This window comes from Carassius carassius, chromosome 30 (genome assembly GCF_963082965.1).
Source record: "Carassius carassius chromosome 30, fCarCar2.1, whole genome shotgun sequence".
NCBI classification, from domain to species: Eukaryota; Metazoa; Chordata; class Actinopteri; order Cypriniformes; family Cyprinidae; genus Carassius; species Carassius carassius.
This window is the reverse complement of record NC_081784.1, coordinates 12,043,672-12,069,674: the sequence shown is the minus strand read 5'-3', so window position 1 is coordinate 12,069,674 and position 26,003 is coordinate 12,043,672. Positions and strand designations below refer to the sequence as shown.

At 37.5% G+C, this 26,003-nt stretch overlaps 1 protein-coding gene across 1 annotated transcript; it reads left to right on the top strand.

Annotated features, from left to right (window-relative positions):
- Positions 1 to 25,488, top strand: LOC132110638 (poly(ADP-ribose) glycohydrolase-like). Its single transcript, XM_059517408.1, has 18 exons — positions 1 to 162; positions 1,260 to 1,316; positions 1,394 to 2,032; positions 2,256 to 2,388; positions 2,823 to 2,945; positions 3,136 to 3,210; positions 4,119 to 4,193; positions 11,718 to 11,810; positions 13,527 to 13,681; positions 16,883 to 16,962; positions 17,061 to 17,121; positions 17,606 to 17,681; positions 18,991 to 19,138; positions 21,319 to 21,397; positions 21,547 to 21,655; positions 21,881 to 21,986; positions 23,334 to 23,462; positions 24,550 to 25,488. Exons 2-18 carry the CDS (start codon positions 1,279 to 1,281, stop codon positions 24,735 to 24,737), a joined length of 2,307 nt encoding a protein of 768 aa, XP_059373391.1. The 5' UTR covers positions 1 to 162; positions 1,260 to 1,278; the 3' UTR covers positions 24,738 to 25,488.
- The last annotated feature ends 515 nt before the right edge of the window (positions 25,489 to 26,003 follow it).

Sequence of the window (26,003 nt, the reverse complement as noted above, 5' to 3'; positions counted from 1 at the left end):
TGTGTTCTTGTTGTCTTTGATACTGTGGGGGAAAATAGAAGGAGCTCACAGGAGCAAAACTTTGCATAAATAGGTGTAGTTTCCCGTCTGCTGGAAAAGAGCTCGAATATGTGTGGGAGGTTCACATCGATACGAAGACAGAGCAGAAAAAGAGCAAGTAACGTTATGATTATTTGATCCGTGATGAAAGTGAACAAACTGACAGTAAAGCAGCCTGTCTAATATAACGGTATAAACACTAGCGTGAAATACTGAAGGAGTATTGTTATTTTTCTAGCAGAAATAATGCCCGATAGTGTATTAATAATGTATTAATAATGTATGCGGTTCATTTTGATTGAGATTTGAAGGCTTCGGCTAAATATGTAAGTTAAATTAGAGGTTTTTTTCAGAGTTATTCTAATACCCATTTCAAATCTAAATTATATATATATATATATATAAAGGTAAAAATTGACTACACTGTATATACATACATATATATATATGTGTGTGTGTGTGTGTGTGTGTGTGTGTATATATACAGTACAGACCAAAAGTTTGGACACACCTTCTCATTCAAAGAGTTTTCTTTATTTTCATGACTATGAAAATTGTAGAGTCACACTGAAGGCATCAAGGGCTATTTGACCAAGAAGGAGAGTGATGGGGTGCTGCGCCAGATGACCTGGCCTCCACAGTCACCAGACCTGAACCCAATCGAGATGGTTTAGGGGTGAGCTGGACCGCAGACTGAAGGCAAAAGGTTCCAACAAGTGCTAAGCATCTCTCGGGGAACTCCTTCAAGACTGTTGGAAGACCATTTCAGGTGACTACCTCTTGAAGCTCATCAAGAGAATGCCAAGAGCGTGCAAAGCAGTAATCAAAGCAAAAGGTGGCTACTTTGAAGAACCTAGAATATGACATATTTTCAGTTATTTCACACTTTTTTGTTATCTATATAATTCCATATATAATTCCACATGTGTTAATTCATAGTTTTGATGCCTTCAGTGTGAATCTACAATTTTAATAGTCATGAAAATAAAGAAAACTCTTTGAATGAGAAGGTGTGTCCAAACTTTTGTGTGTGTGTGTTTGTGTTTGTGTGGTTCGAGAGTGAGAGAGATAAATATTTTCGAGGAAGAATTTGAAATGTTAGCTTTCTTGTTTTGCAGCAATCCTTATCAGTTGCAGATATGAATGTAACCATAAATTTTATTTTCAGTTCTAAGTTTCTTTTTTTCTTTCTTTTTCTTTTCTTTTTTTACAGCAACTAGTGTGGCAGGAAGTGTGCTTATGATGAACATGGATACTTGTAATACAGATATGAATAGGTAAGTTATTTATTAATTGTATTTATTTTTTATGGGTTAAAAAAACTGAAGCTTGTTTTATTTTTTTATCATATCAGCCATGGGGATGATGATGAAATGTCTGGATGTGATCTCCACGAGACCTCTGAAATCAAGAAATGCTGTCAGGCAGTCATGAAAGATAATGACAATCTGTGTGAATCAACAAGAAATCGTAAGGAGCAGAATGATGATCCAGTGGACCAGACACTGCCCTCTTTGCTGAACTGTGACAAGGACACAAAAGGCATCACTTATAGAGAAACTCCTGATATTAATAATGCAAACATTCAAACGGAGGCATTTGAATCAAATTCACCAGATGCCAAGCTGGGCAAGATGACTTCTACAGAGATGTCAGGGACAAACCTTAATTTGTCTGGAAATACGAGTGACACATCAAGCATAGATGTGGATATGAGACCAGCGAGTCCAGCATGCAAAGAGTCTCTGTCCAGCAACTCATCTGCCTGCCCCAACTTGCAAGAGCCCCATTCGAGTGTTGGCCCAATGGTGGAGCCCAAAACCTCAATTCCCAGTTCAGAAGCTGTAGAGAACATCACAGACGAAAATGAAGTGACACCCATGGAAACAGATGCCACAAAGGGGCAAAACTCGGGTGCTGATGCTTTTGTTTCTGAAAATGTTTTTCAGAATGAACCTGATAGTAACCAGACACAGGCACCTTGTTCAGAAAGGTATTGTTGTTTTTGGAAATATTGCTGTAGAAAATGGTTTTACCACATTATGCACTGATATTAAAAGCTGGGCTGTTACTGATCATTATTTTTATAAACGGGCTGATTGAAATTCCATACTATTTTGTTGAAATAGATCATTAAAAACTAAACATGCAAATATATATATAATATACAATGGATTATAATAATGCAAATAACATAATTTGTTCCATCTCTCCAGTGAGCAAGTGTCAGCTGAGCAGAAAGAACAGGAATGGCTCGGGACCCCAATAGAGGAACTTAGAAGAATGCCTCAGTGTGGACAGTCCCTGCCACACCTCAGGGCAACAGACAATCACAAAGTACTCGTCAGGGTAAGCCACGCTCTCCACAGCACTTGGCAGTGACACTGTGATGTTCTCGGTCAGCGCCTAAGGGCTTCCTGTCAGTTTGCGTTTAACGCTGCTGTGGTTGTCCAAGCATCTCTACGCTGTGCCTGTACAGCATAGAACTCAGTGTTTTGATGTTTCATTGAAAGGATTTGAACTAAAGTGGATGAATAGTACTTAAATTGTGCCTGTAGAAAATAGTTTTTACTTTATATTTTACATTACAAGCATTTGAGTCTGTAGCAGGCTTTCTTTTTTAAACTGATTGTTTTCAGGCAACCAATAAGGAAAAAGAAAATATTGTTATCCTTTAAAATTTCAGAATGACATACTGACCTGATTACATAATGTTTGTATTGATTCAAAAGTAAAATGAATTGGTAAATACCTAGAGTCTCTCTCCCTGTTCTGGTTTATAGACAGACCTGCTCAAAGAAGGTCAAGTCCCTCATCCATATCCAAGCAAATACAGAGATTCCTGGGATGATATGACCGTAAAGATGCCTTGTTCAGAAAAGAACCTGTTTCCTGTTGAGAATGAGGTAATATCTTCTTAAAGGTTAATCAGTGCCATGTAGAATTGTCTCACTAAAACTTAATTTCCTTTTAAATTATATAGACTTTGCAATATATATGAAAGTGAACTGAAAAGCTTATACTATTTATTAGGCTCAATATGAGGTAATTTTGAATGTATGGTGTCTATTTGATGTGTATAGTGTGTCTTTTCAGGATGTAGTGCAAAGTCGGTGGGAGTTGATTCGTACAGCTTTGGAAAGAGAATGCAAAAGTTCACTTGATATTAAGGTAAGTTTTGTTTTTTAGGACTTTATGTAAGGTTGCCGAGAGAGCTCAACATGCTGCAAATGGAAAAACCCATGCAAACAGAAAAAACACCAACAAATTAAGAAAACATCTCCATCATCTTTTTGACAACACATCTGCTGTAATTAACTCTTTAACAGAACTAAATGCAGAAAAATGCTGCAAATACACACAACGCTACCAAATAAAGAAACGCACTGCAAATACAGAAATGCACTGTAAATATGGATAGACCACAGTGGAATTTTTAAAGGAAACGCAACAAGGGACAAGGTGACATGTTTATCAGTGTCTGCTCTGAAAGGTGAGAGTTTTTTTTTTACATCCTAATCATATGATTCCATTGCTTTTTTGGATTTTATTAGGCTAAATAAGCTGAAGTACACAAGTACTGTAACTGTGAAACATTATGTAAGCTGGTTAGATAATTTTCAAAACTTCCTCTACAAAAAATAACCATTTGTTGCTATAGTTAAACCATGGTAACTACAGATTATCCATGATTTTGCTACACTAACCATAGTTTAACCATTGTATTTGTACCACTGTGGTTATACAAATGGTTGAGCTCTCTTGGCCACTGTGTTTATGGAATGAACTGTTGTATGTCAACGTTATGTATGTAAACACAAAAAGAAAGTTGTGCTAAATGATTAAGAGATTAATTCCACCAGGGGGTGGCAGAATTGCTCCAAGATGTGAGGCATCATTTTCTTTGCTTAGTTTAATGATCTCATACATTTTACAGTTTTACCAAATGGAATTGTTTTCTTATTTGGATGTGGTTCAGTGGTTAACATTTTCTTAGATATGAAACGCATCTAAAAACTGAATTGTTAATTGTTCATATTTAAAAATGAAAACTTTTTTTAACCCTTATAATCTTACAGGATGCAATATTGAGTTACAACATAGTACATGCTAAAAGATGGGACTTCACAGCTTTGAATTATCTCTGCACTGAGGTAAGAAATACTTTTTTTTTCAGGAAAAATAACACAGATTGCATGTTTTCTTGTGTGTAAAATAGAGATGACCAAAGATCGCTTGCTGTCCAGTTGTCCATTGGATTTGTGTCAATATCATGTGTTAATGTACAAAGAATTTGATTAACCTCATCTAGATGTAGTTCAAAGCACTCCAAATAATGTGCATGCAGATTGATGATTTGCATTTAATAGTGACATTAATGGAAATTAAATCAGAAAGTACTAATAAATTAAGTCTACAACTTACACAAAGCACTAAAGAGTTTAAACAAACTGTACATACACAAATAATGAGTAATTCAGCATTGCATTATGTTTCCACAGTAAAACCGAATGCAGCGAAAAGTGAAGAAACCAGTTTAATTGGATTCTTAGTCAATGCTAGAATAAACCATTTTACTTAGAGAATGTTAAGCAGCCCCAGTTGGTTACATTTCACTTCATGATACATTTTTGACCATCCATATCATAACCGCTGCTGCCATACAATGAAAGCTCTAATGTTATGGCGTTAACGAAGTGAGCATCCTAAAGTCTGATTTCTTGTGGTGTGTCACAGTTGGGACCAGAAGGCCTCATGATACTAAGAATGTTCCATCATTGTTTAGTCTGACTGGTATGAATTTACTGGCACACTCAAGGCATTACGCTCTTCAGTCAGAGAGAAGAAGCAGGTTAGCCTCCAAGTGGATACGCACCAAGCAGTCCGCGTCTGCCCCTTCTGCTAACTCATCCCCGGGGATCTCTTTGCCTCCAGCAGTAGTCAATTAAGACAGAGGTGGGCACACAGCATAACGAGCAGCAGCTGGCAGAGTAAGGCCAGGGAGATGATGGTACTGTTTACTGCAAATAAAAACACTTAACAGATGGGCCTTGGTCTTCTGAACAGCCAGAAACTGGTCTTGATGATAGCTCTGATAGGTAGATGACTTAAGAACGCTTGAGGGTTGTTTGCTACTATTCAGTGATATTGAGTGCTCCTATATAACAGTTCACATTTACTGTTGTTCAGCAAATGGATTGCATTGACCAACAGGAAGCTAATATTTGAAAGTAAAGTTTTTTGTGAGCAGGCGGCGATATAACCCAAATCGTAAAGTCACCTTGGCCAATCAGAAGCAGTCAGCAGCACACAATCTGACGTCAAACACAGCGGATAACGGCGCACACTCTGACGTCGCAAGGCAAAAACCCTGGTTATACTGTCCACACGACAACACTGCAACCGGCGTTTCTTAAAATGCTCACCCTGGCCGTAGTTTTCAAAAATGTTCGGTTTCGGTGCCCTGAAACTGCGTTTTCATGTGGACGAAAGGCCGAACCGCGTAAAAAAAGTCACGGTTATAAAAATACCCGTGGCCGTGTGGACAGGGCCTAAATTGTCAGATAGTAGCCTCATAATATCTGTTACCCACCAGGCATCAGTTTCATTACGCTATATCATTGTTAGGTGACTCATAAATGAGGATGATTTTGAGGCATAGGATTATGTGGATCTTCATTATTTAGCCAACACTTTCTTATCCGAAGTGGTAATACATTTCATACTTGTACAGTTACTTGGCAATGGTACTAATCCTCCCATTCTATGGACACTTTACTATCCCATGAGGCCAAAGAGAGAGGATTTATGAATGGCAGTGAAGTATATAATATGAAAAAAGTGACATGACACACAGCCATGTATGGTGACCCATACTCAGAATCGTGCTCTGCATTTAACCCATCCAAAGTGCACACACACACAACAGTGAACACACACACACACCGTGAACACACACCCAGAGCTGTGGGCAGCCATTTATGCTGTGGCGCCCAGGGAGCAGTTGGGGGTTCGGTGCCTTGCTCAAGGGCACCTCAGTCGTGGTATTGCAGGCCCGAGACTCAAGCCCACAACTCTAGGGTTAGGAGTCAAACTCCAATTTTTGAACAGTTGCGAAGTAAATTGAAATTAATATGCAGTACCTACTCAGACAATATGCAATTTCAGACACACTGATAGTCATTGGGTTACATGAAAGTCTTAACCACCTTTAGTTCTGTGTGTGTAGTTTTTCTCCAGGGTTCAGTAAATGGCAGACTTTGAACTACATCGAGTCTTAGATTAGTCAAACGTCATTTTTATATGATAGTGCTATTCTTATAGCTATGGTTTCAGCCAAGACGTCAAAACAGCTCCTCCATGCTTAAGATGATTTGATAGAATAATCTTAGACCTGTGTAAATCAATAGCTGCCTGTGACTATTTATGGCTATATCAAATTTAATTAACCACAGCCATTAAATCTGTGAGGGAGCCAATCAAAGCCATTAGCAAAGTACACCGTGTTCTAATGAATCATGCTTGTGTGGACCAGTTCCTTAAACTGTCCACTTAAAGGGGTCATATGATGTGATTTCAATTTTTCCTTTCTCTTTGGAGTGTTACAAGCTCTTGGTGCATAAAGAAGATGTGTGAAGTTGCAAAGACTAAAGTCTCAAATCCAAAGAGCCCCCTAAAATGGCTCGTTTAAACACGCCCTCACATCTCTACATCACTATGTTGGAAGATTTGCATAACGCTGCCCAGATGTTCACACAAAGAAAGAAGGCGTACCTTTTATTCTCGCTGTAGTGTTGTTGTTGCCGCCGTCGCCATGTTGCATAGACGCTGTGTGTTTCACTGTGAAAGTGAAACTACTTTGTTTGGCCTTCCAAAAGAGGGCACCACTAGAAATCATGTTTATATCAACATATATAATGGGTTTTAATGTTTATGTCTCGTCGCTCCGGCCGTACAGGTCATCACAATATGTTAAGGGGTGTAACATTTCCTTCACATGCTTGAGGTATACGGCCAATCACAACGCACTGGATAGCTGGCCAATCACAGCTTTTCAGACCGACGAGCCTTGTAAAAATCAACGGGGCATAGAGGAGAAACAATAATGTACAGTATGTGGAAGATAATGTGTTTTTTGAACCTTAAACCACATAAACACATTTCATTACACCAAATAATATTCTTTTTAGCAGCATCATGTGACCCCTTTAAGAGCTTGAGCTGTGCCTCTACTCTTTGGCTCATGCACGATTCATCATCACGTTTCTCAGTGTTTTTCCATCCATCTGTTTTTGCCAAAATCATTTTAGTACTGTACTGTTTTGGTGATCATGCATCAAATCTAAGGCCCGACCTTAATGATGACATGCTGTCATGTTTAAAAACATAATCTTGTTATCTTTATGCTTGCATTGCTTATTAATGTGGTGTTGTTCTCACCTTAGCTGTAATTAAGTATGGCAAATGTTTTTATTAGTCTGTACTAGTGCCATTTTACTAAATTGTCTGGAATATTATTAAATATTATGGTACTATGTAGACTTTTGTGGTATAATATCATTATGTGCATAAATATTTAAATGCTTTTAAGCCAGCTGTCTTATTTCGCTGTATCATCAACAGAGGTCACTGGTATGTCAGCCTGGAGAGTTGGCAATTGATTTTCAATTTAAGAGATTTAATGAAACATCACTGAACAGTGGTCAGTTAATAACTGTAAGATAGTTCTGAATCGTGCATGTCAAATGTGTGCTTGTGCTTTGTCAGTCAAAATGTTTTTTAAAGCAGAATATAGAGCAAAAAGACTACATCAAAAAATAAAGCCATCTTTACGCAATGCAGCATACAGGCCATAGTGAAGATGTGGCAGCTCTCACTCTCTTCGTTGGTTCTGTGTTAATGAAATGAAGCATCAGTGTAGGCTTAAGGCTTATTCACACCAGGAACGATAACTATGAAGATAACTGTAATAACTATATTTGTGTCCACATTATCGCACAATAATGTTCTGTTTATTAGAAGTGGACACTGCAGTTTTCTGTGTATTTAAATGCTCGAGCTTGTAGAGCAGGATGGATTCTGATTTACTGTCAATGTCTTTGTAGTTCATCAGCCGAAAAAAAAATCTTTTAAAAGTGATTTTAACAATATCGTTCCTCTATTGTTAATTTTATAGTTGTGCTATGGACTCTTAAATTTAGAACGATTTCTAAAACTATCTGTGACGAGTGGGGCGGGGCCGAGGGACATGGGAGCGAGGCCGGGGGAGTGATTGGAGATGAACTACACCGGCCTCGCTCCCATGTCCCTCGGCCCCGCCCCACTCGTCACACTATCATTATAGTTTTTATCTTTGGTATGAACAGGCCTTTAACATTTGTTATTGTATATTGTAGGTTTAAAATGTGGAATTTAATTTTGAAATCATTTTAAATGTTTTACATATGAAATTATCGATATAGAAACATTAAAATATGCAGTTATGTAATTGGTCTTGGTTGCATGGTTGTGGAAACCTTGGAAGTCACTGAAATTAATTCAGTTAACCTGTTACCAGAAGTTATGCTTTAGTTAGATACAATATTGGTGTTTGTGAGGGCTAGACTAAAACTTCCCAAGCCTGGCATGATGCAATCATTGTGTTTGTTTAGGGTTACTGCCTGTGTGACTCACGGGGTGACAAATGCTACTATCTGAAAGATGTTTCCTCTGGGAAGTAAAGTGGATTTTGAAATGTGCATTTCAGGATGGATGTTTGTGTTATTGGAGACTTGTGGAACGATGAGTATGATTATTTAAATCTATTGGCTATGATTTGAACATATTGATGATGAAACCCCACCAAGAAGAGCATTACAACAGTTTTTGTCAGCTATTAAATAACATTTAAACATTTAACATCGCTAGTTTAGCTATTTGTTGTGAAATAAAGATTTTTTTAAGTATATTCTTCACAACTTTCAAATATTACTCCCATTATTTCTCAATTTGATTAAATCTCAAGAATAATTTGCAATATAGTTGTCATCTGAATAGATCACATGCATTCTGTAGCTGCATTTATATCCGGTGTTATTCTGCATCTACCCATGCTGTAACGCTATATCGTCCATATATCGTCAGAGGTGCAAATAGGATGGCTCTCTGGTGTCTTAAAATTGTGTCGGTTACCGCAGGACTCCAATAATTGTCACAAAGCTGAGCGGCTGCCGGGATTTTGATTGACAGCAGAGGTGTAATGGCTATGGAAAGAAGCAAAATACAAATTAGGACCCGTCTTGTCATAAATTGTTGTTGAGCCTTAGCCCTACCCTGAAATGAAAGTGTCAGAGCAGTGGGTTCTGATAAATTCACACTGCTGGCTTAGTGCACAGAACTCCACTTCAAACATCTAGCCCCCCACAAAAGCCTTTGCCTACACTATCTTCTTTCAGTATCTCAGGATAGTGGGATTCCCTGCAGCCAGCACAGTGTTTGTGTTGATTTTGTAAGAGAGGAATACTTTTTGGTTTGGGACATTATCTGCCCATTTTATTTTATTTTGTTTTATTTTATTATATATATTAGTTTGGAACAACATGAGGGTGTGTAAATAAAAAATAAAAAATCATTTTTGATGGTGAACTATCCCTTTAAAGCCCAGAAAAAACGCTGTGTAAAATACGAAGCATGATATGTAATGTACACATAATTTAGCAGAAAAATCTGCTATTTATTTTACTTTCGTATACTCAAAAATAAAAAAAATTAGAAAATAATGACTTTGAATTTTTATTGGTAGGGTTGAATAGAGATTGTAGTATGTTATCTAACAGGTTCTGGTTGGGCAGGATGAGGGGGAATGAAGGAGGCTATTTGATTTAGTGAGGTCTAACTCCTGCAACCTCAGCTCAGGCCCCTCCGGCCTGACGGCTCTCCTCACTCATTAGACCCAGAGGAGCACTTTACGATGTCAAGCAGGTCATTACTTATGACAGCATTTAGTCAGGCCTCCTTTGCGACTGTATAAATGCTCCTTTGTTAAATTGTCAGGCGATGCTTCCCATCCAGAAGAGCCCTGCACCACCTCTCCTTCCTCAAACCATTTGCGTCTGTTCCAGGAATCCCATTTAATCAGCTGAGCACACCCAGTAACCTTGATGAAATGGGCCTGTGACTGGGCGTGCAGTCGATATATTTGTAAATAAGTGTTGTAAATCTGTGTGATGATAAAACAGTAGCGTATTTATCTTTCCTGAAATCATACAAGGTTGCTGAGCCAGCCTGCGCTGTTTTGACACCCTCAGCTTCAGATTGAATATCACAAAGCAGTGCTGTTTGCCTGAACCGAGATCTACGGTGACGTTGCTTAGCCATATTTTAACCGAAATGAAAAGTTCACGGAGGGCTGTGTCTTTATTTCCAGCTCTGTGATGTCATCCACCAGTGGGAGCTCCGCTAATATCACAAAATTATGTTTCTGTAACCTCTTTGTGATAGATCAACCTTTACTGCCTTTTCGGATACGAGTGAGTTTTTTTCTTACTACACTGACAAACCGAGTGGTTTTATTTGTTAACTCCCTGAATCAAGCTTTTTAGATGCTCCAGACAAGAAAGAGATAAAATGGTTAATATCGTATTTCATGTGTTTTTCCAGTGCGCTCTGAGCTTCTATGTGGTTTGCAAAAGTTGAAAGCAATCTTTTTTTTGCAGCCCAGGATGCAAATAATTTTTGTTCACCTATTGATGTCATCCTGACAGCATGACATCTTAAGGTGTTTTTTTTTTCTTTTTTTTTTCTGACACATGAATAATACTCTCTATGACAAGTCGACAGCTGGGTTCAAGTGTCTTATTCAACAATATGGCTTCTTCTTCTGACAGTTGTTTTCCATTTAAATGGTGATTTAGGGGAAAAGCCCCAGGAGCAGAGAAACCCGTGCTGAAAAGGCTTCATTTTTTTATTCTATTTTGTACAAGACAGTTGACATTTGTTTTTTTCTTTCTTATTAGATTGAGGACATAACATGGTAATGTTGTCCATCTTTAATTGGTAATAGTCAACAGATGATTCATTCTCTTAGCAGAGTTGTCACTTCACTGAAGGCATTCATAAGAATTGTTTTCTTTTTTTGTAACAACAATTTAATAACTACTTTTTTACCATGCAAATAACGCTACTTGAATATTAAATCTATACTACTGTTAAAAATTTGGGGTCAGTAAGACGTGACTTCTTATTTTATAAAAAAAAAATTTGCTTTATTAATCAAAGAATTCTGAAAGAATGTATCAACTGTATCAACTGTTTTTAACATTGACAAACTTAGAAATGTTTCTTGAGCAAATAAACAAATTAGAATGATTTCTGAAGGATCATGTGACACTGAAGACAGGAGTAATTGCTGCTGAGAATTCAGCTTTGCCATCACAGAAATTAATTACCTCTTAATATATATTAAAATACAAAATAGTTATTTTAAATTTTAATAATAATTTGCAATATTACTGTTTTGATTAAATAAATGCAGTCTTAGTGAGCATAAGAGACTTCTTTAAAAAAAAAAACAATCTTACAGACCCTAAACCAATTTAAATGGTTGTGTACATTTAAAGTGTGAACAGACCAGTTTCTTTTTTTGTTTTTTAATTCAAATCAGCTATAGCTATCAGACACATTTAATCTCTCTCTTGCAGGGTATGGAAAATGATGAAGTACAGCATCTTTTTAACGTCACATTGCCAAAGATGATGAAACTGGTTTTGAATACACCCAAGATTTGCACCCAGGTAATGCTATACAAAATCATATGCTTTCTTTCACATTGGCTGGGACAGATGCTCAGGTTTTGGGGCAGAAATAGATGGGTAGACATAATCATGTCTGGCTAAAGGTTAATGGGCCCAGCGTGCTGCTGTGTAAAACCAGTGGCTAGTGAAGGAAACTTCCAGATGAGCACAACGCCCTCATTAGCACCTGAACTAATGGATGCCAATGGTAGACGTCCATCAGCCTAATTTCTGGCATCAGAACAATACTCGAGGGATATGTTCTTAAATGCATCCCTAATTTAATGCTTTAAGTTTTCACAAAAATACTTTTATGTTAAACCTCATTTTATCTTTTTATTTCCGTGCTGAAAAAAATGGATGAAACCAACCAGATGGTTGGCTGGTTTTAACTGGTCTTCCAGCTTAGTCATAGATGGTTTAAAGGCTGGTTTTAGAGGGTATTGAGCACTTCTTTAGCTGATCAGGCTGGAAGACCAGCTGACTGACCAACTGAAACCAAATTGGCCAGAATGGGAGACCAGCTAAGACCAGCCAACCAGTTTTACAATTAAACCTTTGTAATTTATATAGTACTAGACACAATTTTGAAATACATAGGCCTACACTTTATTGGCTGAATAACTGGCGTGTAATTTTGATCAATGTTTTATCAATCAATTGCCCGTATTTAATAAATAAGAAGCAAATATATAGCAGACAATGTAATGATACGCCGGCACGATCACATGCATTGTATGTGAACTGGGGGGTGCCGAAACTCAGCGTGTGCCTCACAGATTTGAGAATAGGCTATATATTACAGAAAGCTTGAAATGTCTACTTTTAAACTAAAATATTCAAACCGAAATAAATAGGCTTCTCTCTGAATATGTAATCCATATGAAATGTGCATTTCGCTCTGCCGTTCATGGCGAGTCCACATTTTGTCAACTTCATTTTTGCAGCAACACAGAAAACACCAGTTTATTACTAAACAAATAAAGAGCGACCCCACGGAATGAGTGAGCGGAGCGGAATATTCAGAAATGCGCTCTCCGCCCACAAGCTCTGATCGGAACAAACCCGAGCCTCAATGTCTGCTGAACTTGCAGAAACATCAAAATAGACATAGCCAGACTAGACTATTTTAGTACAAATTATGATCTTATTGAAGATTTTTTATAATTCTTGACAAAAATAGAAATAGATATTTTTGTGCCTTGTTCCTACATCTAGGCTATGGCCCAATGACGCTATGATGAGCATTTACTACTTTAGAAAAATGCGGGGCAGGAAGCGGGTCGGGTACAATATTTTCTTTTTCTTTTTTTGCACATCACTGATTTAGACATGAGGAGGCCATTTCCCATTCAGTAAGCTAGTTTTTACTCCGCCATTGAATCACTGCTTGTGTAAGATCTTGCACAAATGTTTGCCTCTAAGAATTCAGGACTTTTTGCCCTTGAAAAGAGATAATCTCTCCTTGCTCAAATGCACTCTGTATTCACATGTATTTTATTAATGTTTGCATTGATTAGTCATCTATACTGCCCTTAATAGTCTATAAGTCTGATTAGCAGAGATGGATGACGCTCAGTGTAAATGCTGCTGGCTGATGGTGGGGGATACACATGGCACCTTAATTACTGCTGGCCATTTGCTTAATGTAATTCTGTCTCCCTCTTTGGTCAGTTGCTAAAATAATTGTCTTTGCCTCTCTCTCCTCTTCTACAGCCAATCCCGCTGCTTAAATCAAGGATGAATCAGTCCTTGACCATGTCACAGGAACAAATTGCCTGCCTTCTTGCCAATGCCTTCTTCTGTACATTTCCCAGACGCAACTCGCGCAGGTCCGAGTATGCCAACTACCCTGAGATCAATTTTTACAGGTACTGCCTCCTCTCCTATGGTGTCGCTCTGGAGACCTGTTACATATTTTTTAGTTATTGTCTGAGGTTTTAGATTTCCATCTAAATTAGGGTTTATATGTAGGCTGTGAGGTAAGTCACGACATGATTTAATTTAGCTTCCCATTATCTAGTAGTCTGTATCTATTACATTTACAATGGATTTTGGCCTGTTAATGTGGCATGTGGAGGCCTCAAGTATCAAATTTAGTGAAGGTTCATCTTTATTAAATTACACTCCTCCACATTCACAAAGATTTCTTCTTTGTCGTTCTACAACGTGTAGAGGAGACAATGTGTAGGAGTTTCTCTCCTCACTTAAATTGCAGCTCTACAATGGAGCCAATCATGTGGTACAGTACTTAAATCAGATTAGAATTAGATACTAGAGAGACTGATGTGAAGTGCGTGGCCATCCATCAGATAACAGCTTGCATTCTTGCTGGCATTGTCTTTAAGTACTTTTCCACAATCTATGCTGTTATTGACACCAGTATTTTATGGTTATTCCCAAAGACTTACTTTTGATTAAACTTTTGTGTGATCTATCTTTAAATCCATTAAATCCTAACAATAATTATATTTTAGCATTGTAAACACTGCTGTTACATGATTGACAAATTTGACATCTTGTTTATTCAACTAATTGAAAATGAATGTTCAGGAAAGTGATCAGGAAACCTGTTTGAAAACAGTCATCATTTTAATTTGATAAAAGTAGAGGTGCAGAAATTAGATACTTTATCTTTAATATGGCTTTAGTAACAGCACTTGTCCTGTAAAAATGCCTGTTGTAGATTGTCTCTGCTTTAATAAAGTTGTTTTGAAGAAAACTGCCTGTGGTTTGTCGTGCTGCACACTTTGTCGTGCTGCACACAAAGCAGCCCTCAATTTTACTCTGTCATGCTAAGATGGCTATTGGATTCCCCAGGCACTTCAAGTACTTATGCAAACTCCTGGACATAACAGAGGAGCTGTAATGCATTTGGTTTAAATTTGAAGCCATTGCCTTGCTTCTGCCTTTTTCTTCCCTGCTGGACATAGTAGTGCTCTAGATAATGAAGAGCTGAGCGATATCAGCATTAAACCTAATTGGTCATTCAGGTGAACATAGAGACACAGAATGTGTGCGAGCATCATATGCTAACAAACAAGTAACACTGTATTGCTGTTTTTTTTAGTAGTACTATTTAGGATGTTGTGGGCCGTGACCTCAGCCATGCTGAAGAAAACAAATTTCAGCAAGACCGCAGAGCATCTAGACTGTGGATCGTTACAGTGCAGCCCACTTTAATTGCGTGACTGTCCATCAGTTTACTCATTGGCTTGAGCAGTGCTGCTATCAAGCACCAGGCAATTTAGAGATTGCTTGTTTGGCAGAGCTGTCAAAGTCTGCCCTCTGGGAAATGACATATAGGCTTGCTGAAGATATATTTACTTTAGTTTCAAAATGTGCACATCAAAGCAAGCTTTCCTGGTACACCTGTAAAACTATCAATACATATCCACCTATGAGATCTGTACAACTGTCATTGTTTCTTGTAAAGATTCAGATTGATTACATCTTGCTTACATCTTGCTTCTGTTGCCATGTTCAGTTCTGTGAGACTTCAGTTATGTGAGACTTAGATTGTGTAGCAAGCACATCGACTGCATTTATTGAATTTATATTTATGTGTGTGTGTGAATGGGGTAGGCTGTGTCAGTTTTTACTTAACTGTCCATTTGTCAAGAATAAAGTGGCTATAATTCTAGATATCCTCAATCAATTTAAATTTGACTGCTTTGACATTTTTGTCTTACAGTAGACTGTGGGGGGAAATCCTTGATCACGTACAACAGTGCTTCTCAACTGGTTTGGCCATGGGACTCACATTTTCCCACGGTCATCAAGCCGTAAACCACTTTAATGCAATATAAACAAAAGATTTCCTTACAAAATAAATGCTATTCTTTTGAACTTTTCATTTATCAAAGAAACCTGATAAAGCTTCACGTTTATACATGCTTAATACCACAGAAGTATTAAGCAGCTGATGTATTAAGAGATGTTAAATGGGCCTAAATCAGCATATTAGAATGATTTAGTACTTAAATTAGTTATTAATTAAATATGATTTAGGTTGAGACGTTGGGATGGCTTGCACACTTTACCCCATAGCTAACATTTAGTGATAAACACTACATTTAAAAATTCTTACCTAATGGCAAATTAATTAACAAGGTTTTTATTTATTTATTTATTATTATTTTTGTTTGTAGATTTTTAGAGCTGGACACAAAACCCATTTGCTACCTTGTACAGTACTTTAGAAAAACAGTACATTTCATAAAAAATTTCCATTTGACCCTAGCAATTTCCAGCTTGTCATGTTATTGAAATCAGGTTTATAAAATCCTTTAATAGCTGCTTGTCTTGTTGAATCAAATCAAATTTTCTCACATATTTCTCACATTAAAGGTCAGCAATCAGTTTCTTACTAAAAGGCAACTATTTTCTGTCAACAACAGATTACCTTCCGGGATACATTTCATAAAATCAGGCCCACCATCAAAGAGACTATATAGGAGGCTTCAATAACTCTGTCTTCCTTCCCAAAGGGCTTTTAGTGCATTAGTTTTTCCTCTATCATTTCATTTGTTCCACCTTTTCCCCCTGCTTACTCCATTTACATCAAGTAAGAGGAAGGATGAATGCAAGTGGAAGATGGTTAGCTTGAAGACTGCAGTATTCTAAATGGAGAAAGCCATTTGCTGGGGTGGGGGGAGGTATCACGGCTGCTCACTGTAAGGCTTTTGCTATTTAGGACTTTTAAAAGCAAGCCGCAGTTCTTTAATGGTCTTTAGAGGAATGAAGAAGTGTTCCTCTCTGCATTGTCTTTTGTGAAATGGGACATGAGCGCAGCACTGAGCCCGCAGGCGTGAGTCCATCTTATTGTTGTGCTGACAGAGAGGCCATCACACGGAAGGCCTCTTTCTCCTCACGTGTTCCCAAGAATGAGGCACTAAACTGCAGAAGTTGGTGCTGGAGCTCATATACGTCACATTGACTTTGGGAACTAAACGTCTCCCTCTAATGGTCATTTATGAGTGCGTTGATAATACATCCTATGAAAGTGAACATAACGATTGTGTGAAGTATGTCCCTAATCAACAGTTTTGGGTGTCTTTATCATTCCCTAGACTGTTTGAAGGCTCCTCCTTACGCAAGATTGAGAAACTTAAAACTCTTCTGTGCTATTTCAAAAGAGTCACTGAATCAAGTAAGTCTGGACCTGCCACCTCACAGATATCCACTTAATTCTCAGTCTTTCTTAAAGTGGTATAATTGATGTCTATTATATTCCATTTTTTTTTTCAGTGCCCACTGGCCTTGTCACATTCACAAGACAGAGCTTGAGTGTTTTTCCAAAATGGGAAAGGTACCTTATGCTTATTTCTTGGTACAGTGGTGGTGTTGGATTTATTTATGAAGACTTATACTTATTTTATTATTATTTTTATACTTATTTATTTACTATTAAATAAATCTCACATTTATTTCTGAATGTGCTACAGCTAGAGGGCTCTCTGACATTTAAAGTAGTTCACAGAGATCACTTGCTTTGTGCTTGATGAATGAACATTGGCACTGTGTAGTCACTTTGGGCAATTGCTTCCTCTGGCAGTGCAGGCAAGGCCAAACTGCCTCTCTGTTTTGCTTATCAGAAAACTCTTACCGCTGAGATGGTTGTATTTCAAATTGCTCAAGTCATGATTGTAACCTTCCACCCTTAGTTCACTATAGCATTTCTAGCCTGCCACTATTTATGATGCAATTGTTTAACAGTACTTGTAAATGAATGTTTTAGTGAGTGGTGGTTATTTTGGCCTTGGTGTTTTGATGAAATTATTTTTGACCTTTAGTTCAAAGAAACAGCTCACCCGTCTTCATATCACCTGTAAGGGCACCATAGAGGATGAGGGCTACGGGATGCTTCAGGTGAGAATGTCATGCATGGGTAGTTTTGAGTGAGAAGTCTGCCAGATTATAGATTACTTTGATGCAAAAATACCTTTTCTGTCATTCTCTTCTTAAGAAGGACATGTCTGCATAGTTGTTCATTACACTTTTTTCGATGTTAACTGTGCTGATTCTGTTCAAGCTGTGAGTAATTCAGGTAGTTTATCTTGAACTAGAACACAAGAATAAATAGTATTTCCCCAAAACAAATTCATTGGGACGATCTATGAAACAGGTGCCTCTTCCAGTTTGCCGATATAGGCTTTTTTCTTTCTTTCTTTCTTTCTTTCTTTCTTTCTTTCTTTGTAAATGACTTCAAGACATATTAAGTTTAAATATTTAGTAAAAGAGAAGGCTTTAACTTGTTCTTGAACAATTACTTTTTTTAAGGGATGATGATGCCATAATCATAATCAACATTTATTTATTAAATAATGACTTAGAATAACGTTCTATTTATTATAAACATGAACTGTAGATGAAGAAGGATGGATCTTTTTGTTGATATGCTGATTTATTTTGTTTTGTTTTATGGCATTTTTTTTTATAGATTGTCATTTTCTTATTGGAAGTAACATGTCAAAGATATCCATGACCCAGTATGATAAAAACAAAACAAAAAAAACATCTCCGTGTTGACCAAACTGACAAAGGTTCTGTAGATCTGTTGGCCCCAATCGCGTCCCTCCCTGAACCTCTCGAGTTCATTGCAGTGTCATTCTGCCGGGGTCTTCTGCCCTGCTCTCCTTTTCCCACCTCTCCCCAGTTGGGGCAGGGCACACCCTGACAGCTGATGGGCACACATGAACAGCCCTGGGAGGTCCCAAGAGCCCGGGGTCCTGCTGGCTGGATTGACGGATGTTTCCGGAAGGGTGGGGCGGTCTGACAGGTTGTCAGTAGTGCTGAAGAGAGGCAGGGCGGTCGGAGCTGGAGTTGAGTGACCCGATCAGCGAGATCATCTGGCAGCCTGCCAACCTCCCTCCCCTTCTCTCCTCCGTCTCACTGAGAAGGCTGTGGCCCAGTGAATCCAGCCTGACAGCCTGCAAAACATAGCCTCAAAGGGGTCCCACACTTCCCCTGTTTACCTTTTCAAAGTGGTCCTGGACTAATATTAGCACTGCTGCTCACACTCCCAGTCCTGGAATTATAAAAATGCATAACAATAGGAGACAGCACTGAGGAAATGGCTTCCACAAAATAATACCAAGGATGAAATTACATTTTATTTCCTTTAGGGCAGCTGAACAATTTAGCAGAAGATGAATATGTATTTTTCTTTGTGCTGCAGGTGGACTTTGCGAACAGGCTGGTGGGTGGAGGGCTGACAGGTATGGGCTTGGTCCAGGAGGAGATACGCTTCCTCATCAACCCTGAGCTCATTATATCACGCCTCTTCACGGAAGCTCTGGACAGCGACGAGTGCCTCATCATCACAGGTCAGCACACACACATGCACAGCAGTGGAAACAGTCCACTCCGCCCTCCCGTCTGTCCTGCACACCATCACACATCTCCGTCTGATTGATGTCAGCCACCACTGAAGTGTCTCTTTCTTCCATTCTAGCTGTTCAAAGATCTGTTGTCTAAAAAGTGTGAAAATATTACCTTTTTTATAGTTGGATTAACCTATGGCCCATTATATAATAGTTTGTCATGGGAATGATAAGGAATTGAACTATTCTGCTTCTTTAACAGAGGGTTTTCAAACTTTCTAATGCCAAGGACCCCCAAGTATAATCATATTTTTGCGAGGGACCCTTTTCAAAAAATCTTTGGAGATGCATTTGAGACCCTTTCCTCGACAAAACCATCGTGATCTTTTTTTTTCTTTTTGTATTTGACTTTTGAATTGAACAATTCGTCACAAGCCTTGCACAACACAGCAGAAGATGTTACTTCATTTTGAGTCAGAGATGGCCACAAGTAATTCAGTGGTTCACTGAGTGTATCAGATTGTGTTTCATTCATTGAAACGATTCATTCACAAATTGGAAAGCACTAGATGACTCCACTGTCACAGTGTTTAAGTACATTGTTTGAAGAAATATTGTAGACATTTGAAAACCATTAATAGAAATGAACATCATAAGATCATTTAACTTATTTTGTGGGGTTTGAATCAAGACAGAGTAGAGTAATCATGGATGTTATAAGGTATTTATGTTTAATCTTTACTTAAAACCTACATTCAAAGTGAGGAAGACATCACTCAGAACCTGTGACTAAAAGTTAAAAAAAGCTAGTTTAAATGGTTTACAAGAGAATTGTTTGCATAGTTGAATACTCTCCTTATATTTAAGGAACGACTGCAGTCACAGCCATGTAGAAATGTTGTGCTGTGATTGGCTGTTGCCCACTCACGCACCTGCTGTCCTGTCCATTTCTCATCCAAAAATGCACAGGACTCAAACTGTAGCACAGATACAGAAACTATTAATCTGGCTTTCAAACCAATAGGTAATTTCCTGGAAAACTAGAAAAGGTTTGATAGTTAAGGCACAGATGTGATTATACACCATTGAGAAATCATTTTCAGAGCTGTGTTAGTGAGTTGTAATTCTGGAAATCAGCCTCAAAGTCACTGTAAACTTGGAGCTTTCCACCCCAGTCACAAAATACCCTCACATGGAATCAAGCTCAGATATTAGTCATCTTTCTCTCTTCCACCCCTGCTGCCCCCTCCTTCCATTTAATGGTATTACCTCTTGGCCACTATGAATGACTGCAGGAACAGCCGTCTCTAATGGATCCAGCCATTCCATCACCGTTATTAAAACAAACGAAATATTCATCGTCATCTCCGTTTCTATTGCACTGAAACTCACCTTTGCAGTGAGTCATATCCATATCCCGCCAGTAATGCATCATAACACGCACTCCTTAATGCTCTCTTTCTGCGTCAGTAGACTTGGCAGAAATGCTGAAGCATTGGTACAGGGACTGGATTTTAATCTTGCAATTGCTCTTTGTCAGAGTGCCACAGAAACTGGCCACAAACTCTAATTAGATCAAGGTGAGGGAGGAGGATCTTCGTGATAGTTGGGAGATGCACAGTGTCTGGAAGCATTTTTTCCATCACTTAACCAAGTGGTTTGATTTGAGTGTCCTAAAAGTAATAAAATAGATCTACACAATTTAAAAACAACCAAGAAGGTAGTTATATTAGTTTATAAAATGTCTTTTAATATAGTAGTTTTCCAGTTTGATATAAAAAAGCTTATTATAGATAATGAAATCTTATATACAATTAAAGAAAAAAGGAAATTGCAATCATACAGAAGTATAACTTCTAGCTGGTTATAAGAAGTGGTCAAGTATTATAATATGGTTGTTTCTGATAGAACTAAAATCATTTGGTTTCCTAGATTGAGCTTATAAGATATTTTATAAGCTATAATAATAATAATGACTATTGCTAAATAATAATGATAAATTATTGCTATTATAATTAATATCAAATATAAATCTCACCTGTATGTTCACATAATTTAGATATTGTGTTTATCTAAAATTATTTCTGTTTTTAATACGTTGGGGACAAGAAAAAGCTATTCATATTGTGGTAGGAATGAACCTCTTCTTATGTATTTGTTTTATTTATTTGGTCTTCCTTTAGGCACAGAGCAATACAGCAAGTACTCTGGCTATGCAGAGAGCTTCAAATGGAAAGCCAGTCATAAAGATGAGATCCCCAGGTAATGGCAGTAATGGATTACTGATAATAATAACTTAAAGAAATGTAAAATGTAGTTAGCTATCCTAAATATAGCCAAGACACACATGCCATGGTCTGCGGCTAGTAAAAATGAGGAAAGCCTGGAATTAAATCTTTTCCCATGCTTAGAGACGGGTGGCAGCGGAGGTGCACTGAAATTGTGGCCATGGACGCACTGAGATACAGGAATTTCATGGAACAGTTTCAGCCTGAAAAAATGACCCGGGAGCTAAACAAGGTCAGCAAAGGTTTCAAGCAAATATTCTTCTGTGTTTCACACTGATTACATGAAATGGAAAATCCTTGACCTCAGTTAAGCTGTAATTGCCTTTGATTTCCTGAACCATGCCAGTGTGCGTTGCTTAAAAGGATTTAATGAGGCATGACACAAGTCATCTTGTGAGTCTCGCAGTGATTAGGTTATATTTGTTTCTCAATGATATAAGGATGTCCCTTTTATTAGGCATATTGCAGTTTCATGCGACCTGCTGCAAACCCTGAGAACCTCTCTGCTGTTGCCACAGGAAACTGGGGATGTGGTGCGTTTGGAGGTGACACGCAACTCAAAGGTACATGCAGGTCATGGAACCATCATCTGTTCCTCACAATGTGAAACTACACAGTTTTGAAGATGGACTCTTATAGGACATTACTGTCTGAATTATCATGCACCAATATTATAATTATGACCATTATTGAGATTCTAGCAGTTAATTATTATAATTTTATGTCAGATATCTCATTAATGGCTGATATTTAAAGTCTATACTGCTATACTGTCTAATAAAATAAAACCTTAATTCAGCGGTTTAAATGCTGCGAATAAATGTAGGCATCACAGAATTATAATTTGGAGTATGAGAAATGCTGTATTTAATCATACATAGTGAGCTGAGCATATTTCTCTCTAGATTTTTTTTTATCATTTCTGGTTTTTTATTGTCTTTTAGTAATCAGACAATACAGAGAAGTTTTGAAGAAATAGTTTTTTGACCCAAAACATGTTTTTTCCACTTTGCTGGTATTGATCAGCTGACACACATTTATGTTTTCCATTAAAAGTGTAACTGATTTTCCAGCCTCATCCATTAATTCATGGCAAGCTTGTGCCAGCTGAACGTTTTCTGTTTTAAGGATGAAAACGGTTTCATGAGATGATTCCATCTTTGATAGTTCATCATTGTTGAACCATGGGCCTTCAGTATGTTTGTACATGGAGTTAGTTAATTTCTCCCAATTATTGCCACACAGTAAATTCATCTTGAGGTTGAGTTTTTTGAGCCAATCCGTTAAGTTTGGCACTGGTTTGACTGCAGATTACCCATTGTAATTGGCTGCTCTTATTTGAACAGTGTTCATTCATCAGTGGGCTATGTTCAACCTCTTTAAATATTTAAACTCTTTAGACTCAATTTGAAGCTGGGTGACTAAGATTGAGTCTCTTAATAGGGGTTGTTAGACATGGATTATTTACTTTTTAAAAATAATGGGATGTGTCAGTCATTTTCTATACAGCTAGGAACATGGGCAAAACTAAAGAATCCACACTATGCCATTAGTGAAGTATTACACAACTTTAGTCATGCGGGTTGGAAGCTATCAGTATTTACTCTGGACCTTCACAGAATATCAGCAATATGTCATATATAGAACATGCAGTGGATGATTGGCCCTTCATTTTGCTAATGGGGGGTGAGAGGAGGTAATCTACACAGAATTTTATCCTTTTGTATTCCATATCCCCATGCATTAATGACAGCCAGCCATAAATATATGCATGGCATTTCTGTTTGGGGATGCATTCTTTAAAGAGAAATGAATGGTAAACATGAAAGGCTTTCTAAATGGTATTTATGGCGTCAGCAGGCCCAGTGAAAATTCTGCTCACTGTCAGATGTGTCCATTTGTCCTTCCAGCTCTGCTGCAGCTGATGGCAGCTTCTGAGGCAGGGAGAGATGTGGCCTACTTCACTTTTGGAGATGAGGAACTCATGAGGGACGTGCATTCCTTGTACAAATTTCTTAAAGACAAATTTGTCACTGTCGGTAAGGGGCTTGTTACATGTGCTTTATTTTTTGACAGATCTGTTTCAGATTTCTGGGACACATTTTTAAAAATGGATGTTTGTCCTGTTCTTATTGGAGGGGGGTTATATACAGTCGTGTATAAATGTTTTTAAAATGATCACATTGTGTTGCTTTGCAGCCTGAAATGCAAAAATGTGTCTGTCTAAATTTCAGGCTGCAAAGCAACAAAAGTTGATTAATTTAAAGGGGAGGGGGGTGATTCTTTTCTATACCCACTGTGTGTTTATATATATATATATATATATTTATCCTCACCAAGGCTGCATTTATTTGTTCAAAATACAGTAAAAACAGATATATTGTGAAATATTATTACTATATACATTTTTTATTTAATAGATTTTAAAATGTAATTTATTCCTGTGATGTAAAGCTGAATTTTCAGCAGCCATAACTCAAGTCTTCAGTGTCACATGATCCTTCAGAGATTAATCTAATAGGCTGATTTGCTGCTTTATATTTTAGTAGAAACCATGTTACTTTGTTTTCCAGATTCTTTAGTGTCTTGAAGAACTTTGACAATGATGTAAAAGTCTTAACTGACATTTTTTTTTTTATCAAATAAAAGTATTCTTACAGAATAAGTGTTAATTTCTTTAAAACAAATCATCCTGACTCTAAACTTTTGAATGGTTGTGTATGTGTGTAAAAAAAAAAGGGAAGAGAAAAGGAAAGAGAATTCAATTAAATACCCTGGCAAATCAAATAAATATGAGAAACCGTACGATAAATTCACCAATTTTGAAATTACTGCAATATTGAGCCATTTGTTTCACATTGTTAAATGATACCATTAGTGCTCTTCGGTATTGTGAAGTTCTGCCTCAACTGACCCCATTGTTTTTGTCCCATTTTTCCTTTGTGACGTTTATTGAAACCTTTTTGAGAAAACACTGTCAGCCATCTATTGTACTAGAGTGGAGATGGCAGTAAACTCATGTGCTATGTGATTTATGAATGGCTCTAGACTCTGACGCCATGATGCTCGCCATCCCTCAAATCTTTTTTTCTCCTCTTTCTCTTTCTCTCTCACTCTGTCTCTCAGGCACTCTGTACAGCCACTTAAAGCAGTACTCTATTGTGATGTCTAAGCATCTCCAAAGGCCTAACATCAGTCTCTATGGCTACATCTATGATAAAGTTGGAACAAATACGGACCTGGAGCCCAGTCCCAGTGACAGCGACAGCACTTTAACCACTGCGCCTTCCCCCTGTCCTGCAGACTGGCATTAATGCTGCTCAACGGTTAACTCAACCTGTCCAAATGTCTCAGCACTTTCTCTTCCTTTAGAAATACTTTTTGGGTGATTGTCTAGAGAGCACATTATGCCTTCTTTTCTTTTCTACTAGTGAGTAAGCTTCAAGTCACAATGAATAAGGGGACGGAAAGTATAGCAATAGACTGTAAGTCCTTATTTCTGGTGATCATCATCTAGGTTTAATCCCGGGATAGTTTTTCCTGTAATGTCAGACAAGCTTCCCTGGGATCAAGCTTACTGCATGATCTTGTGGCATTAAATGATCCAGCTGGGTGACCAAGGTTTAGTCTTTTCTTCTTTTTTTTTCAGGAACTAACAGTGATTTACAATAAAGTGTGTAGAGATAATTAACAAAATATGCATGAAAACCTCTAAATACACAGTAAATTCCCATGACACTTTATTATGAAATGTATTGCACAAGACTTTTCCTTTTTTTTCTCAAATATGAGAAGGTTTGATAATGAAAAAAATGTATTACCTGTTGAAAAACAACTTGTATAATCACACTAATGTAATTGCTGCAAATCAGATGGTGGGAAAATATATGTAGTCTGCATGGCATTTTTAGCGATTTATTATGCTCAAGGTTTTTTACGGTTTCATTCATTGTTTTGATTAAAGGCACCTTCAAGAAAGGGGTTGATATTTAAAGGTAGTGAATACTTTCATATGTTTTGCTCTTTATTTTATTATGATTTGATAAATAAAATTGTTGATTCAGACACTTGTCAGCTGTTTTTTTTTCAACACGTGGATACAAACCTCAGTTTTTAACAGCTGGATGCACTGTATTTAAAGACTTTCTTTTTCTTTCTGTTTCTGCAAATGTAATAGGGCAGCTTCTTTTCCAGTATTTAACTCTTGATGCTGACAATATACATGTTTATGACTTAAACATGCTAATGCTTTCTCCCAAGTACACACATAGATCAGTTTAGAGCTAGTACAGTGCTTATGATTTATTAAATATATTAAATTATATATTCTTAAAAATTCAATGTCATCTATTCAAGTCATCATAATGAAAAATGATCCTTAATTTTTTTGCCATACTACATTATTGTACGTTTTAAGATTTATCTTTCTGATGTTTCTTTTACATTCATTTTTAAGTCACATTTCAGTTGAACTAAATATTTTTTTCTTTTGAAATGTCATGTAAACACTCACAATAGACCTAGATTGTGGCTTGGTTTTGTCCAGCTTGTATACACCAGTGCTGCTTAGTCAGACCATG

Excerpts from the sequence above, each read along its gene's own strand:
- LOC132110638 (XM_059517408.1), top strand. The coding sequence starts at position 1,279 with ATGATGAACATGGATACTTGTAATACAGATATGAATAG. Across the intron at positions 11,811-13,526 it reads CACCCAAGATTTGCACCCAG|CCAATCCCGCTGCTTAAATC; the intron begins GTAATGCTATAC and ends CCTCTTCTACAG. Across the intron at positions 16,963-17,060 it reads CAAAAGAGTCACTGAATCAA|TGCCCACTGGCCTTGTCACA; the intron begins GTAAGTCTGGAC and ends TTTTTTTTTCAG.